Here is a 17,878-nt window from a genome sequence, read left to right on the forward strand (position 1 = left end):
TCAGGGATGAGGAGTCTGGGAGAGGGTCCAGATCCATCTCTTCAGCCTGTTCCATTCCTTCTCTTACCCCTCTCCCTTGCTATTGTTTCAGATGTGGGGAGGATCTGTGAAGGTGGAAGCAGAGTTCTCTGAGGCAGAAGGAGCTCCGTCAGAGGAAGGTCAGAGGGTGCAGGCCCAGGAGCGTGCCCAAGACATCCTGTCAAGTGGTAAGGGGGCCTCCTGCCCACAGGGGATTGGGGCATGTAATGAAGTTGCTGGGCGGAGGGTTCAGGACAGGAGAAAAGGGAAAACTTCTGTAGGCTACATAGAATGGAGTTCTGGGAAATAGTGCCATAGGATGTCATGATGGCTGCTCCACTTTAAGGGGAAACATAGACCGTTTTCGCACACAGCTTACCACGCGGTCACATTCCTGTTCTCTCCGCAGCGTCTGTCGGATTTCCCATTATCTGTGCCGAAGTTACAGGAAGTGCCGCGGCTTTTGCGTAGCAAACGTAAACCGCTAAAATCCAGTTTACATTTGCTACGCAAAAGCCGCTGCATTTCCTGTAACTCCAGCGCAGATAATGGGAAATCCGACAGACGCTGCGGAGAGAACAGGAACGTGACCGCGTGGTAATCTGTGTGTGAAAACGGTCATACTGATTGATGGAGCCATTCCATTCTTATTTATATCAATGGAAGTATGCATATATCAACTTCCTTGCATTAGAAAGATTCAAGGTGGCTCAAAAAAAGAAAAGGAAGACAAATTTAAGTGTAGCTATTAGCCTGACCAGCATGGCCCAGACTCCCCAAGGTCATCAGATCTCAGAAGCGAAGAATGGTCAGCCCTGGTTAGTTTTTGGACTGGGAGACCACCAAAGAAGTTCAGGGTTGCTGTGCAGAGGCGGGCAATGGGAAATCACCTCTGAATGTCTCTTGCCTTGAGGAACTGGAGTCACCATAAGTCAGCTGTGACTTGACAGTGCTTTAGACACACACACACACACTCACGCTGTTCTGGGACAGCAAAGTTCAGAATACCTATTGCCAGAGGCCAGTAATTTGGATTCTGTGTCCCAGCTTAAAGACTTTTCAGGGGCATCTGAGTGACAACACTCAGAAAGAGGATACTGGATTAGGGATGCCAGGTCATCCCCGCTGTGAGGTTTGAGGGTGGAATATGGCCTGGGCATGGTATCATTTTCATGTCTTGCCTGCCAAATAGCTGGTTGTGAAGTCAGAGCATCAGCAGTCACTCTGGAAACACATTGGCAGTACCCTAGAGTTTTAGCTGATGTGCTAAAATTACATGGGTTTAGGACTGGATGTAATGGCCTGCAGCAGACGTGGACTATTGCACCCTTCTTAAATCTTCGTTCGCGAAGCCAAGCCGAGAGAGAGAGAGAGAGAGAATGGTGATGTGTCATGTCACATGATTTCTGGTCACCTGTCTTCCTTCTGCCATTCCTAACTCCAGGATGGGTAAGAAGGCCCAGGAGGCGGGAGAATGTCATGCCTGGGCTTTTGATCTGATCTAGCAGGGATATTGAAGCCATTGGAGCTCACACCGCACATTTCAAGCCTCACAGAAGTCTGAAAACATGTATTGGGAGTGCTCATAACCCCTTGAGGTTTGTGAGTACCTGGGGCTTCTGTTCCAGCTCTCCCACAGTTTACTGAAAGTTATTACCAGTTGTCTTGAGCCTAAAGAAGACAAGGTTTCACAAGTCTGGGGATTGGGATGTGTAAGCAGAGAAAATAGGAATTTGAGGCTAAAATTCTTCCTTCCCGTTTTGTCTCCCTTGCAGGCAGTGAAGAGACGTTATCAAGCCATTTTCTTTGCAGAGAAATGGAAATGGCTCCTCAAGTTCTAGTCCAGGTGGGGAAGGATGAATGGGGGATAGTCAGGGTCTGTAGTTCTTCCTCAGGGGAAATTTTGCTCCTGCTGTCTGAGGAATAGAGGCTCTGAATGGCACTGTCTTCATGCATACTGAGTTCTACAGTATGAGAACAGACAATATGTCTGAGGAATAGAGGCTCTGAATGGCACTGCCTTCACGCATACTGAGTTCTACAGTATGAGAACAGACAGTATGTCTGAGGAAGAGAGGCTCTGAATGGCACTGCCTTCACGCATACAGAGTTCTACAGTATGAGAACAGACAGTATGTCTGAGGAAGAGAGGCTCTGAATGGCACTGCCTTCACGCATACTGAGTTCTACAGTATGAGAACAGACAGTATGTCTGAGGAAGAGAGGCTCTGAATGGCACTGCCTTCACGCATACAGAGTTCTACAGTATGAGAACAGACAGTATGTCTGAGGAAGAGAGGCTCTGAATGGCACTGCCTTCACGCATACTGAGTTCTACAGTATGAGAACAGACAGTATGTCTGAGGAAGAGAGGCTCTGAATGGCACTGCCTTCACACATACTGAGTTCTACATACTGCACCCTCACAAACTACCCCTGTGGAGAGTGTCAAGTCTCTGCCCAGCAGGATCTGTAAAGAGTGTCTTTGTTCCTGTGGCACCAATCGGATAGAAGATATTGTTCATTGTATTCTATCCTGTCCATTCTTTGGGCCCATCCGAAATAAACTGCTGAATCCATTTCTCACAAAGTTTAAATCAGAAGAGGAACGTGTTAAATGTTTATTGGCTGATGCCATTCCAGATGTTACCCTTAAGGTGGCTACTTTCATCTTTTTAGCAATAAAAATAAGGAAGAAGATAAGCGCAGCCACCCATACAAAAATCTTGGCAAAGTTATAGCCTCATTCTGTCACATTGTTTTATTATATTTTGCTGTGTATTTTTTAGGTTTTAATTTTTATGCCTGGAAGTAAACACTGTATACTCTGCGGGGTTTGCTGGGTTGTTATGGCCAATGGCTGCAACAATAGAATACTTTGATCTTTGCTTCTTCTTTCAGTCTCCGTTTTCCTTTGAGGAGGTGGCCGTGTATTTCACCGTGGCGGAGTGGGACCTGCTGGATCCAGGCCAAAAAGCCCTCTACAGGGAAGTCATGCTGGAGAACTATGGGAGCGTGGCTTTTCTGGGTAAGGATCTTTCATAGGTGCTAAAGGCGCGAATTGCTGCCATTCAGATGATGCATAAATCAACACCAATATCTGTTTGTGAGGCTAGCAGGTAATCGGCCGCCGCTGGGTGCCTGAAGAGGTTGGGGTGGCCATGAAAGTGATGTTCAGCAGGGCCAGGTAGAGCGATACAACCCACCCCATTGTTCCATGGGTAACTGATGCCAGTGTTGTGGCCATCACCCAAGCCAGAGGGGGTGTCGTGGCCCGAGGCCAAGAAGGAGCTGAGAGGCCCTCAGAAAGACTCTGGAAGGAGCCAGATCCTGATTTCTCAGTGGCCAGCCTTTACAGCATCCCCTTCCCCAGATGGGATTTTGGCCATCCCCTCTGTCTGTAATCTGGACAAGATCCGTCCCCCTTAGAGTGCTTAGCCTTGTGGGCTTTGATCTAGATCAGCACTCCCCAACCTTTTTGGCACCAGGGACTGGTTTTGTGAAAGACAATTTTTCCAGGGATTGGGGGGTGGGGGGGATGGTTTCAGGATGATACAATTGTGCACTTTATTAGTTTGTTGTGGTGGTTCAGTGTGCGGACTCTTATTTAGGAGAACTGGGTTTGATTTCCCACTTCTCCACTTGCAGCTGCTGGAATGGCCTTGGGTCAGCCAAAGCTCTCGTGGGAGTTGTCCTTGAAAGGGCAACTTCTGGGAGAGCTCTTTCAGCCCTACCCACCTCACAGGGTGTCTGTTGTGGGGGAGGAAGGTAAAGGGGATTGTGAGCCATTCTGAGACTCTGAAATTCGGAGTGGAAGGCAGGATATAAATCCAATGTCTTATAATAATAATTATTGTTATTGCTACATTGTAATATATAGTGAAATAATTATACAACTCATGGTGCAGTGGTTAAAAAGATACGGACTGGGACTTCTCCACTTGCAGCTGCTGGAACGGCCTTGGGTCAGCCATAGCTCTCGTGGGAATTGTCCTTGAAAGGGCAACTTCTGGGAGAACTTTTTCAGCCCTACCCACCTCACAGGGTGTCTGTTGTGGGGGAGGAAGGTAAAGGGGATTGTGAGCCATTCTGAGACTCTGAAATTTGGAGTGGAAGGCAGAATATCAATCCAATGTCTTATAATAATAATTATTATTATTGCTACATTGTAATATATAGTGAAATAATTATACAACTCACGGCGCAGTGGTTAAAAAGATACGGACTGGGACTTCTCCACTTGCAGCTGCTGGAATGGCCTTGGGTCAGCCATAGCTCTCGTGGGAGTTGTCCTTGAAAGGGCAACTTCTGGGAGAGCTCTTTCAGCCCTATCCACCTCACAGGGTGTCTGTTGGAAAGTAAAGGGGATTGTTTAAAGTGGTTAAAAAGATACGGACTGGGACTGGTCCACAGATCAGGGGGTTGGGGATCCCTGATCTAGACCATGGTTCTGTTCTTCCACAATGAATTTCCCTCTTTCTTGGACTTCTTTCCTTCCCCATATAAAAATGGTCTATTTCCTCTCCCTCCCTTCCCCACCCCCTCTCAGAAGGCAGGAATTTAAGAGAGCCTATGTTGGAGACAGACCAAGGTCTTGCATCTGAAGAATGGTTGCAGAGGTTTTCCGGCAGATCTCAAGAGAGCATTTCCTTCCCAAACGAACTGGCAGCAAGTGGGTATCCTTTATTTATTTTATTCCATTTATATCCTGCCCTCCCCGCTGAAGCATGCTCAGGGTGGCTTATATAGACATGCATGTGCATGTGTAGACATTAAATATTAAAACCATAAAACACAGAATAGTATAAAACATAGTGTGATATTAAAACCATAAAACATAGAATAGTATAAAACATAAAATACATAAAAATATTTCGGTGCCATGATCTTAAGTTTTCAAAATTATAAATCTCTGTAGAAGATAGAAGATCAATATCCCGCCCTCCACTCCAAAGAGTCTTAGAGCGGCTCACAATCTCCTTTCCCTTCCTCCCCCACAACAGACACCCTGTGAGGAGGGTGGGGCTGAGAGGGCTCTCACAGCAGCTGCCCTTTCAAGGACAGAGAGCGGCCTACAATCTCCTTTCCCTTCCTCCCCCACAACAGACACCCTGTGAGGTGGGTGGGGCTGGAGAGGGCTCTCACAGCAGCTGCCCTTTCAAGGACAACCTCTGCCAGAGCTATGGCTGACCCAAGGCCATGCTGGTAGGTGCAAGTGGAGGAGTGGGGAATCAAACCTGGTTTCACACACTTAACCACTACACCAAACTGTAAAGCAGATCTTAAGTTGTCCTCTCCGCAACTGCTGAACAGCAGATTGTAAGGGATGGTTCGTATGTTGCCTAGAACTGTAGTGGCCAGCAGTCTAGTTTTCAAATGCCTGGTGGAAGACTGCCATCTTACAGACCCTGCGGAACTGTATGAGCTCTCGAAGGGCCCTGACCTCTTCTGGCAACTCATTCCACCAGCATGGAGCCACTACAGAGAAGGCTCTGGCTCTAGTTGTCATGAGCCTGGCCTCTTTAAGGCCAGGGATTGTAAGTAGATTTTGTGAACCAGACCAAAGTGCTCTCCGGGGAACATGTGAACACTTACGTTAAGGGACTGGGCAAGGAATCCCCAAGGGACCTTTCCTCTGCACTTCTAAGCAGAGCTTGTTTGGGTAGAATTCCCAGGCCTGCTGAGTGAGGGGAGAGAGAGAGAGGCCTTCTTGGGCCTGGAATCTGGAGGCTCAGAAGCTCCTTCTCGGGCTGAGCTCACTTGTGGATGTTGAGTGGCTGCATTGTCCTTAAATACTGGATATTCCAGGGAAGGGAGGGCTAGATGAGACCAGCCCTGCTAGATGAGGCCAAAGGCACATCAGCCCTTTCCTTCATTCTTCACATGGATGCCTTCAGGCCTTCCTATTAGTTGGAGATGGCTCTGAGTGCTTCCTTGGGAGCTGTTCTCCCTTGCAGGGATGTTCTACAGCAAGTAGTCCCAAAAGTTAACACTGCAACCCAAAGGGAACTGGCTTAAGACAAACTATGCAACCACCTCTGTCGTCCTCGTCTGATGAAGTGTGCCTAAGAGCACACGAAAGCTTACGTTCTAAATAAAAATTGGTTGGTCTTAAAGGTGCCACTTGAGTCCTGCTTTGTTCAACTGCTTCAGACCAACACGGCTGCCCGCTTGGACCAACCTTTGTTGTCGTAAAGTAGAACAGTCCTCTCCCCAAGAGGGTGGAATTGCGTGCTGTCGGAGAGATTCAGTAGCCCAGTAAACAGAGAGACAAGTTCTCAGTTGAAGCACAGTTGGTTGATCCACAACAGGACAGAGAAAGTGCTACCACAACCTCCCATCTTCCTAAGAAGCAAGCGACCAACTCCTTCCCAAAGGCTAAGTCCCTCTCAACTCCATGAGGCAGGAAAGTGTCTGCCACAGAAAAACACAGACACAGAAAAGCAGGTATACCTGTCCACTCAGTGCGCTCAGATGCCTGGGTTTCTCCAAAGCCGGCTGGCCCCATGTCCCAAAAGAAGAAGGCTGAAACCACGGCACCCCTGTGCTGCTCTAAGAATCTGCCAAACTAGCTTCTCCGTGTTTCAGTTACACCACCCAGGCCATGCTGAACATGTATTGCATATCTGTATATTCAGTGCGTGTTCCCTGCATGTTACAGATGTTTTGGGAAGATGGAACATGACAGACCTTCTGAGGCCTTATCTGGACTTTTTGTCACTTTGTGTTCCTCTGGGATGGGCTGTCAGAGGCTCTTACTCTACTGGAACAAGTTAATGACCTTGAGGCCCGATAAGCCAGTCTTCTGGTTATCTCTTGCTGAGAGCAAGATACACTCCTTTCCAGAGAGACAGGCTGACTCAGTGCTTCTAGGAAAGGCAGAAATGCCTGGATGATTTAGAAATTGCTGGGCATTAGACAATAAGCCCAGCTGCGGTGTAGAGATTGGCCCAGGAATAGCAATAAAGTGCTCTGGACCTTGAGAATACATACTGTTGTACTGTTTAATGTTTTAAATGTTTTGAATGTTTTAAATGTTTATATATTTAAATGCTAGTTTAATTTTATGTTTGACTATCTGTTGTGAGCCGCCCTAAACCACCTTCGTGGGAAGGGCGGGATATGAATGAATGAATGAATGAATGAATGAATGAATGAATGAATGAATGAATGAATGAAAGGTGGCTTTGCACTGCAGGGCTGGTTTTCTCATTACCTGCCCCAACAAATGGCACCTCTTCCAAAAATGACAGGGTCCCCCTCTGCACTGTGGGGTTCACTTGGTTAGATCCTGGTTAGAACCACAGAAAAGATTTATTTGGGGGAGGCTGAAAACCGCTCCTCCTGGCTCTCTTCAGAACTTGAAGGAAACTCTCAGTGCAGTTGCAGGACTGGATTTCATGATAACGTCTTGTATTTCATCTTGAAGAGCAGAGAGTCATAAGAGCTGCACAGCAAGTCAAATGGGCGCAGCGGGGAAGTCATTCTTTGCTACTTTCCCCCCTTAAGATCTGTTTGGGGAGAGGTGGGATGGGTAGAATATCAAAACAGCTCTACTGGAGGGCCTGGCAGGGATAAGGTGTGGGCAGCAGCTCAGTTGGGTAGGAAAGAAGATCTTATAAAAGTAATGGAGACCCAGGAGAGAGGAGTGCCTTACTGGTGGCTGGGCTTCTTGCATGAGTGCTGATTGAAACTCTTTATTCCAGCAGCAGATGTAGAGGAGACAGCTGGGGAATTCCAGGGGTTCTCGTTGAAAAAAATCAAGAATGAAGATGCTGAAGAAACCTATGGAGATGGACCACAGAGGCAGGAGGAAAGCCACGCAGGTAAGGGGAGGGATAAGCCTATTCCTTGCCAAAGAGGGGTCCTTCCTGAATCCCCAATCCATGAAGAAAGGTCAGTCACCAAAAGAAAAAACAAAGGTCTCTGTCTGAACCAGAGAAACCACCACAGGGAAAAGGGAAATGAATGTATGCATTTGCAAAGACCTTCAGGCAGAGAATAAATGTCATCTTGCAGATGCTAACTCCCTTAGGAAAGCAATTGTATAATTGCTTGGGGTAGAAGAACAGCTTCCATCATAAAACAGACCTTTTTTCACATCAAAGAAGCCACACAGGTGGGGAGCCATAAAAATGGTAAGAGTCCCAACCAAGCCTTTCTGATAAGGGACACTTACTATACTTTCAAAGTGTGTATTATTGTACACTTCAGTGTACAACAGGAGAAAGACACTGAAATATATGAAGCGTAGATAAAACTTCAGAAGCACAGCAGACTTCCTGGTGTGGATTCTAACAGAAGATCTTTCTCTTTATTCCAGCAGGAGATGATCAGAGGAATGAGGAGGATGAGAAACTGCATCATTTATCACCGCATGATATAAATAACAAAGATGTGAGAAGAAACATCAGGATGCAAAGGAGGCCTCAGACGCAGAAAGTCAGGCACAGGATAAAGAAGACGGATAAATCTGTTCCTTGCCAAGGGAGGGATTTCCAAGATGTAATTCACAGGTTGGAGGAAACTTACGAGTGCTTAGAGTGTGGAATGAACTTCTCAGATCAAACCCAATATAATATACATTTTTCAAAGCACAGTCTAATGAAGGCATGTAAATGCCTTCAGTGTGGAAAGTACTTCAGATACAAATCACAACTCCTTGTGCACCAAAGGATCCACAAAGCAGAGAAACATTTTGAATGTTCAGAGTTTGGAAAGAAATTCAGTCATAATTTGTTTCTTAAACAGCACCAAAAAACCCACACAGGGGAGAAGCCTTTTGAATGCTCGGAGTGTGGGAAGAGATTCAGTCAGAATGGCAATCTTCAAAGTCATCTAAGAACCCACACAGGAGAGAAGCCTTTTGAATGTTCTGAGTGTGGGAAAAGATTCAGTCAGAGTAGCAGTCTTCAAAGTCATCTAAGGACCCACACAGGGGAGAAGCCTTTTGAATGCTCAGAGTGTGGGAAGAGATTCAGTCAGAGTAGCAATCTTCAAAGTCATCTAAGGACCCACACAGGGGAGAAGCCTTTTGAATGCTCAGAGTGTGGGAAGAGATTCAGTCACAGTGGCAGTCTTCAACAGCATCAAAGAACCCATATAGAAGATAAACCTTTTGAATGCTCAGAGTGTGGGAAGAGATTCAGTTACAATAGCAGTCTTCAACAGCATCAGAGAAACCACCTAGGAAAGAAACCTTTTGAATGCTCGGAGTGTGGGAAGAGATTTAGTCATAATAGCGGTCTTCAAAGTCATCTAAGAACTCACACAGGAGAGAAACCTTTTGAATGCTCAGAGTGTGGGAAGAGATTCCAGGAGAGTCAGCGACTTCAGAGTCACCTAAGAACCCACAGAGGGGAGAAGCCTTTTGAATGCCCAGAGTGTGGGAAGAGATTCATTCAGAGTAGTGATCTTCAAAGTCATCTACGAACCCACACAGGGGAGAAGCCTTTTGAATGCTCACAGTGTGGGAAGAGATTCAGTCAGAGTAGCACTCTTCAACAGCATCAAAGAATGCATACAGGGGAGAAGCCTTTTAAATGCTCTGAGTGTGGGAAGAGTTTCAGCCGCAGTGGCTATCTTCAAAACCATCAAAGAACCCACACAGGGGAGAAGCCTTTTGAATGCTCAGAGTGTGGGAAGAGATTCAGTCAGCGTGGTAATCTTCAATGTCATCAAAGAACCCACACAGGGGAAAAGCCTTTTGAATGCTTTGAGTGTGGGAAGAAATTCAGCAAGAGTAACAATCTTCAACAGCATCAAAGAACCCACACAGGAGAGAAGCCTTTTGAATGCTCAGAATGTGGGAAGAGATTCAGTCACAGTACCAATTTTCAAAAACATCAGGGAGTCCACATAGGACAAAAAGTTTCAGAATAGAAAGAGATTCTGTCAATGTGGTTATCTTCAACAACATCTGAGAACCCATACAGGGGAAAAACCATGTCACTTTTTTGCCTAAGGGTGTTGAACTCAATTTTTTTACAACTATCTGGCAGAAATGTCACTTTGTTGATGTCCCATGTGTGCCCTACAGTGTAATGCCAGGCACCAGAGATATAAACTTTAGGAAGAACATAGGCCAACCCAATATACAATATTATTTTTTACTCAGTATACAAACATACGTACTTAAAGAATGATCAACTTTACACTATCTCCTTTATTTAGCGGTCTTCAATAACTGACATTTCTTTCTCTGAATTACTGCATCAAAATCTAGAGTCAATGTCTGTTCTGTAGCAATCTTGAGTGTGCTGTTTAGGTGTGTTTCTGTTAGCTGTGAATGTACTTTTGAATTATGGACATTTATTCTGGAATGGAGCTTTTCACAGATATACGTTGTTCCAAACATATACAGAATTTTAGAAGCAAAGTCTTAAGGTGGGGGTAGTTTGAACCTAAAAACTGATAACATTTACTAATACCAGCTCCAGAAAGCTTATCCTTCTCCATACAGCACCACACTGCTCTCCCACCAACCTGCGATTCATAGCATCTTTTGATTGGTAGGTGGGAAGTAGTGCGAATGTCCCATTTTCCCAAATGTACTGACTGACAATGTAGACTCCACTTTCAGAACGCCTCCCACCTTAAAGAAACTTTTCCTGTCCATCTCCCTTCCCCTGCTTCTCTTCCCACTCCGAAAATACTCAATCAGCAACTTTTTTCTCCACCCTGGAAGCGTTTTTGTTTGTGAAGCAGGGTTTATTCGCCATTTAAAGAGGTTCACCCAAAATCATACACATGGAATATAGACACTCAACAGTAGCTCACTTGACCACAAAAATCAAGTCTCCACAGATTCTTCAGATACCTGTCAATGACTAGACCTCCTAAACCTGCCTATTTCTCCTACTACCTTGGTTTGATGCATCCACACTAATCCAATTTCCAGACTGTTCCCACTCCTTTCCTTGCAGTTCATTCCTGCTTAGAAACCTGATCTTCTGTCATGATCTGAGGCCTAGTGTGGCCTAGAGGGCAAGGAGAAGCCTGTGTAGGAGTAGATACAGGGAGGCGGGGGGGGGGGGGGGCTACATTTCCCAGGTTTCCTGATGTCCCTGTGATTGGTTGGCAGGGTTTTTTGGGGAAAAGGAGCCCAAGAAAGAGTGAGACTTGATTTACTGCATGTAAATTACCTCTGAAGATTGGTTCCAGATTAACGAAGTATATTGATCAGAAGAAGTTATTAATCGAAACACGAAATTTTACCTGGGAATCGTGTTATCAATAGTACTTCTCTTCAATATCCGAATCCTTTCTACAGAACATTCGTAGCATCATTGAATAAAGTAAAATGAGAAAATAAAACCAGCACCTTCCCTCACCCTAACAGGTATATTTCTCATCCCCAACCATGGATTTCCAGCAGAATGGTTTCCAGTTGGCAAACGTGTAAACAATGCATTCCATCTCCCTATCTCTTAAGTCTGCATGTAGATTATAAGGATATCTGGATTAGTTTCAGATGAAGGGGGAGATGTCCTCAGCCTCTTAGCTTTTTGGTCCTGATTCTGGCCAGGTGAAACATGCTTCCACTCTGGGCTTTTTCCCCAGAGGGAACACAGCAGAATGGAGCTCCAGAAACTCCTTGTGGAAACAACATTCTCAGAACATGTTTAAAAGTTCATAAGGGGCACCTGTCTGTTTCTCCATTTCCCTCTTGACAGTTCCTGCACCTCTTTTCCCAAAAAAATATCCCTGCTCTCACTTGAGATCAGGGCCCTGCAAGAATTACTAGAATTCCATAGGGACTACATAAGATGGAGTTATTCCGCCAGGCCTTTGGGTTAGGCAGTGGGCATTAATCCATCTTGGCCTCCCCAGCCCTTGGCACCTGCCCAGTGCCTTCCAGACTCTGTTTATTATCTGCAGAGTGCTATATTCTAGGTATCTCCCACTATCTGTTTAGAACTGCTATAATTCAGGCCCCTGCCTGAATTATAACATCACAGAAGATATTAGATCATTTTTGTTTGGATGCCATCTTGTTTTGTTTAAATTGCTTGATTGTTTTATCAGGTGGTGTGAGCTGCCCTGAGCTCATGTATTGGATAGGGCAGCACATAAGTTAAATAAATAAATAATAGATTAAGAGGGCTTTCTTCCTGCCTTATGTTTTTGGAAACAACCTGGCTTTCATGATTTCAAGGGCAAACCAATTAAAGCCAGACGGATCTGGGAACAATGAGTCAGTCTTGTGAGGCAAAGCACTCTGTTTCCTCCCAAGGGTGAATGTGAATCCTATTGGGCCTATTCCCACTTGCGTGTGTCTGTCATTGGGCTTCCCTGCCTACACCGTATCTCCTTCTGTCAGCCAGTTTGGTGTAGTGGCTAAGTGTGTGGACTCTTATCTGGGAGAACTGGGTTTGATTCCCCACTCCTCCACTTGCACCTGCTGGCATGGCCTTGGGTCAGCCATAGCTCTGGCAGAGCTGTCCTTGAAAGGGCAGCTGCTGTGAGAGCCCTCTCAGCCCCACCCACCTCACATGGTGTCTGTTGTCGGGGGAGAAGATATGGGAGATTGTAAGCTGCTCTGAGTCTCTGATTCAGAGAGAAGGGTGGGGTATAAATCTGCAATTCTTCTTCTTCAAGGCCAGCGTGAAGAATGATCATTAGCTCTTCCTGGGGTTCACCAAACGGGAAGGGAAGAACGCTGTCATAATCTTCTAGAGCAGGGCTGGCCAACAGTAGCTCTCCAGATGTTTTTTGCCTACAACTCCCATCAGCCTCAACCATCATGGCCAATGGCTGGGGCTGATGGGAGTTGTAGGCAAAAAGCATCTGGAGAGCTACCGTTGGCCACCCCTGTTCTAGAGCAGTGTTTCCCATTTGCAGGGTCACGACCCAGTATTGGGCCACAGAAGCCTCAATACCGGCTCACCAGGGGTGGCCCGACAGCCTCCTCCCCATTTATCCCCTCTCTATTTCCAAAACTTCCCTCCCACCGCCCAGTTCTTTCCCTGTGGTCCGGATGGAGGACATTCAGGGAGTGCTACAGACACTGTGCACTGGCCAGAAGCCCTCCCTCGTCCCTCTGATGTTCGGAAACATCAGAGAGGGCGGGAAAAGCTCCTGGACAGTGCACAGTCTCTGTATCGCTCCCTGAACGTTCTCCACCCGGACCACAGGGAAAGAACCAGGCCATCGGGAGCAGGGGGGAGTTTTGGAAACCCTGTTCTAGAGGGTTTCAATGAGTGTGCTCCATCATAGGATTTGTTATATCACCTGGCAACAGAAGGCAAGAGCCTATAATGAAGCCATGGACCAGAGGGAAGCCATGCTGAGTCTGCGATTTCATGAGACAGATGCCCCGACTATGCCAAGCCTCACTGCAGAAGAGCTATGCAGAAAATGCTTAAGTCTCTACCTTGGTCTTGGAAACTTCACCAGGTATTGAAGTATCAGATAGAGAAGTTAGCTTTTTTGTTTTAATGCTATATAGGGATTGTGTTGCCAAGGGCTATCCTGATTCTTTAATGATTTAATAAATCTCCACCTGTTTCACCAAGGTTTGAATCCCCAACTTATTGTAGAAGCTCTCCGGGTGATTACGAACTAGTCAAATGGTTTCAGTCTAACGTGCTTTTACACAGTTGTGAGGATAAAAAGGAGCAGAGAAGAATGATACAAGGGTATAAAGAATGATATAAAGGTATAAATGAAGTACATAGGTGATGACGAGAGGAGAGCAGATAAAAGGTCGGTTGGTGAACGGCTGAGAAGGAGAGAATAAGGAAAAAGACTGTAGATTTGTACCCTGCCCTTCTCTCTGAATCAGAGACTCCGAGTGGCTTACAGTCTCCTATATCTTCTCCCCCCACAACAGACACCCTGTAAGATGGGGGGGGGGGCTGAGAGGGCTCTCACAGTAGCTCCCCTTTCAAGGACAACTCCTGCGATAGCTATGGCTAACGCAAGGCCATTCCAGAAAGTGGAGGAGCGGGGAATCAAACCCGGTTCTCCCAGATAAGAGTCTGCACACCTAACCACTACACCAAACTGGCTCTCAGGGAAAGGGGAGAGGATATGGGGATTGCCAAGAGGAAGGGGAGTGGAGGGTGGGGCAGAGGGGAATGTGAGGTGACCCCCCCCCAAATCCTTGAGGGTTCCCTACTAAGCAAATTGGCCTGGCCCAGGGGCCAGCATCACACAACTGGGGCATAGCTTTCCTAGGTGGAGGGTGTTTGGGGGAGGGAGAGGGAAAATGAAGACAAAGGGGCAGATAAAAGTAGGTTGGCTGTTGGGTGGGAAGGAGAGAAGGAAGCAGGAAAAGAGGTTAAGGGGTCTTTCAGGAAAAGGAAATAGTGGGAGAGGAAGAAATGAGAGGCATCCCACTAATGTTTGCTAATTCCCACACCTATCAAACACATCTCTTTGAAGAAGCCGCCCCCCCCCCCCCATATTGAATCTTTACAACTATCTTGCAAGATCTGTTAGCCTGGAAATGCGAGAGGTTAAAGGGCATCCAAAGACTTTCCAGGCCTACAAAAGATTTGAACTCAGATCCAGATTTTTGTGTTGGGGTACCATGAATTCACCACCAAGTCACTGATCATATCTGTAGCTACAGTTTTTGCCACAAAAAGCATGGATCCACAATTTCATGGCACTACCACATCACAAAAACATAGTTCGTAAGCATGGATTTTCATGGATCTTCAGGATGTTTGTATTACATCCCCCCCACAACTCATCATCAATTCACATGTCATGTCAATACCCACAGATGGCACCGAAAAATCCACAACTCTGCTTGTTTGTGCTGCTGCTCCAGCACCAAAATGTAGTCCCAAAGAACAGATTACCATGGATACTCTGGATATTTAACATCCCCAAATCAGCATCCAATCATATATCATGGCTATGGCCACATTTTGCAACACAGAAATCTCTATATCCACATCTCTTTGGCTCCGTCATGGTGCAAAAATGTGGTTACAAACAACCTGTCCTCATGGATCCTCAGAATTTCTGCATTGGGTCACATCAAATTTATCATCAATTCACTTATCATGTCTGTAGCCATAGATTCAATACAAGAATCAAGGATCCACTGCTTTCTGGTGTTCCCATGGTTCCAAAGCATGGATCCTTGGGATTTTTGTTTTGGTTCAGCCCAGACTCACCATCAATCACATCATCTGTCAGACCCAGAGGCAAGGAAAAGACAAAGTTCAAGATCTCTATTCCAGCATCCTAGGCAGATACAGGCATTGTCGGAACTGGCTCTCCCGCCAGTTCCTTGCTCTTATAACCCCTTGCCCTGACCGTTATAATTCAAGTCACATCATCTGTCAGACCCAGAGGCAAGGAAAAGACAAAGTTCAAGATCTCTATTCCAGCATCCTAGGCAGATACAGGCATTGTCGGAACTGGCTCTCCCGCCAGTTCCTTGCTCTTATAACCCCTTGCCCTGACCGTTATAATTCAAGTCAAGCGCGCCAAGCTAAAGTGGGGATTTTGCGCACATTCGCTACTATTCAGTCATCACCCCAGGTGCTTGTTATCACCCTTTGGTTACATCTCCAGCTCTCCTGACCTTGGTTACATAGCAACTAGTAAGTTCCCAGACATGCCAACCTCCCTCCCGATAAGCAACGGGGATGCTTCAAAGCTAGCATAGAAAAGCACAAGTGTTAGCATTGTATACTGGTTAACTGTTTGGATACATATGGTAAGAGGAACAAAATGGAGAGATTTTTGACATCATCTTCCTACCAGCAGATGACAACACAAAAATTGTGGGTCCACTGTTTCTTGTCTTTGCAATGAGTTATGTAAAATTCATTACCCCATTGTATATACTGTCCACTCCTCAAAAATCCATACCCCCAAAATCATGGATCTTCCACTCAAGTGTTCTTGCCGCAGTGCAAAAAAGTATTTCCAAGCAATGGGTCCTTGTGGATCCTCAGGATCTTTGCATTTAGTCCCCCCCATATTAGTCCCCCCCATATGCACTCTCCTTGGCGTGCTTGACATGAATTATAATGGTCAGGGCAAGGGGTTATAAGAGCAAGGAACTGGCGGGAGAGCCAGTTCCGACAACACCTGTATCTGCCTAAGATGCCGGAATAAAGATCTTGAACTTTACTTGTCTTTTCCTTGCCTCTGGGTCTGACAGATGATGTGATTGATGGTGAGTCTGGGCTGAACCAATACAAAAATCCTGAGAACCCATGCTTTGGAACCATGGGAACACCAGAAAGAAGTAGATCCTTGATTCTTGTATTGAATCTGTGGCTACAGACATGATAAGTGATACTCTCTTATCACAGATCATCTTCAATAACAATTGAAAGTGCCACAAAAATCAGATCCACTGCTTTATGGCACTGCCAAGGCACAAAAATGTGGTTTCAAAGCACAGATTCTCTTGGATCCTCATGATTTTTGTATTTCGTGACCCATATTCACTGTCCAGTCACAGATCACGCTATAGCTATTGATTGCACCGCACACATTTATGAGGAATCATCTATACCCAACTTTCACCCAGCTCCCCTTTTCTTAACTTCCCCCACTGCCTCTTGCTTGCACACCTCTGGCCAGCTGCCATGGGTGACAGCAGAGGGGAACTAGGGTTGCCAACTCCTGGGTGGGAAATATCTGAAGATTTGGGGGGTGGAGAGGAGGGGTTGGAGAAGGAGTGGGACCTCCCACAGTGTTTATTGGAGCCCACCGGGACAAATAGCCATTTTCTGTTGCCTGGAGATCAGCTGGAATTCTGGGAGATTTGCAGGCCCCAAAGGGAGGTTGGCAACTGTACCTGAGCCCAGCCTAAAAACACCGAAACCCTTTCCTTCTCTGCTTTGTGGCTCCCTTAAGCAACGCCCCCCCCCCACATCTGCGGCTTCAGGTGGCCAAAGGGAACACACCCCACCCCCTGCTCCTAGATGCGTGTGGGGAGAAGGAGGAGGAGGAGGAGTGGTCTCTCTCTCTCTCTTAGCCTTGCCAGCTTCAGGATGGGAAATTCCTGGAGTTTTGGGGATGAAGCCTGGAGTGGACAGCAAACTCAGCTGAGGACAATGCCTTGGAGTCCACCCCCCAAAGCATCCATGTCCTCCAGGGGAATTGATCTCTATAGCCTGGAGAGGATCCCCAGGTCCCACCTGGAGGCTGGCATCCCTCCCTCGTCCTCCCTTCCCTCTTCCCCGGTTTTCCTGCTGCCAGCCGCTCTTCTCCTTCCAAGGAGGGGGGCTTCCCCTCTTCCCCCTTCTCTCTCTCTCTGGGGCTGCAAGCGGGGAGTTCAATTCTGCGGGGTGCACCCAACACGTGCTGAAGGGTGGTGGTGGGGATCCCTATTAATGCAGTCTCCTTTCTCGGCATCTGGGCTCTGCTCTGTCAGGGGTAGGGAACGTTGGCTCTCCAGATGTTTTTTGCCTACAACTCCCATCAGCCCTAGCCAGCATGGCCAATGGCTGGGGCTGATGGGAGTTGTAGGCAAAAAAAAAACATCCGGAGAGCCAACGTTCCCTCCCCTGCTCTGGCCCTTTGCTGCCTGCCCTGGAGGTCTGGCGTTTCCTCTCCCCGGGGCCAGAGAAAGTTATTCATCCAGGCTCTTCTATTCCAAAAACAGTGCAAGTTTCTCCCCCACACCCCTTCGAGCCTTCCAGGCCTTCTTTCTGGACGGAGGAGGAAGGAAAGGACTGGAAGCCACTTTCTCAGCTTCCCTTTCCTGGATAGACATTTCAAAAAACAACTGCGCCCCAAAATTACCAAACACTTAATACAAAGTACAAAAAAAATCTATTATTGTGAGAGTAATAGATTTTTTGTACTTTGTATTACCGGTAAGTGTTTGGTATTTTTGGGCGCAGTTTTTTAAATAGTGCCCCCTGGAGCAGAGTGT

The 17,878-nt window shown here is 46.5% G+C and overlaps 1 protein-coding gene across 1 annotated transcript in view; it reads left to right on the forward strand.

Moving 5' to 3' along the window:
* LOC132567242 (zinc finger protein 91-like) overlaps positions 1–17,878 on the forward strand; it is a 257,261-nt gene that overhangs the window by 201,421 nt on the left and 37,962 nt on the right. The window contains 2 exon segments of the mRNA XM_060232930.1: positions 7,725–7,844; positions 8,342–9,888. Of these exon segments, the coding sequence (XP_060088913.1) occupies positions 7,725–7,844; positions 8,342–9,888 (1,667 nt within the window).

This window comes from Heteronotia binoei, chromosome 2, assembly GCF_032191835.1.
Source record: "Heteronotia binoei isolate CCM8104 ecotype False Entrance Well chromosome 2, APGP_CSIRO_Hbin_v1, whole genome shotgun sequence".
Taxonomy (NCBI): domain Eukaryota; kingdom Metazoa; phylum Chordata; class Lepidosauria; order Squamata; family Gekkonidae; genus Heteronotia; species Heteronotia binoei.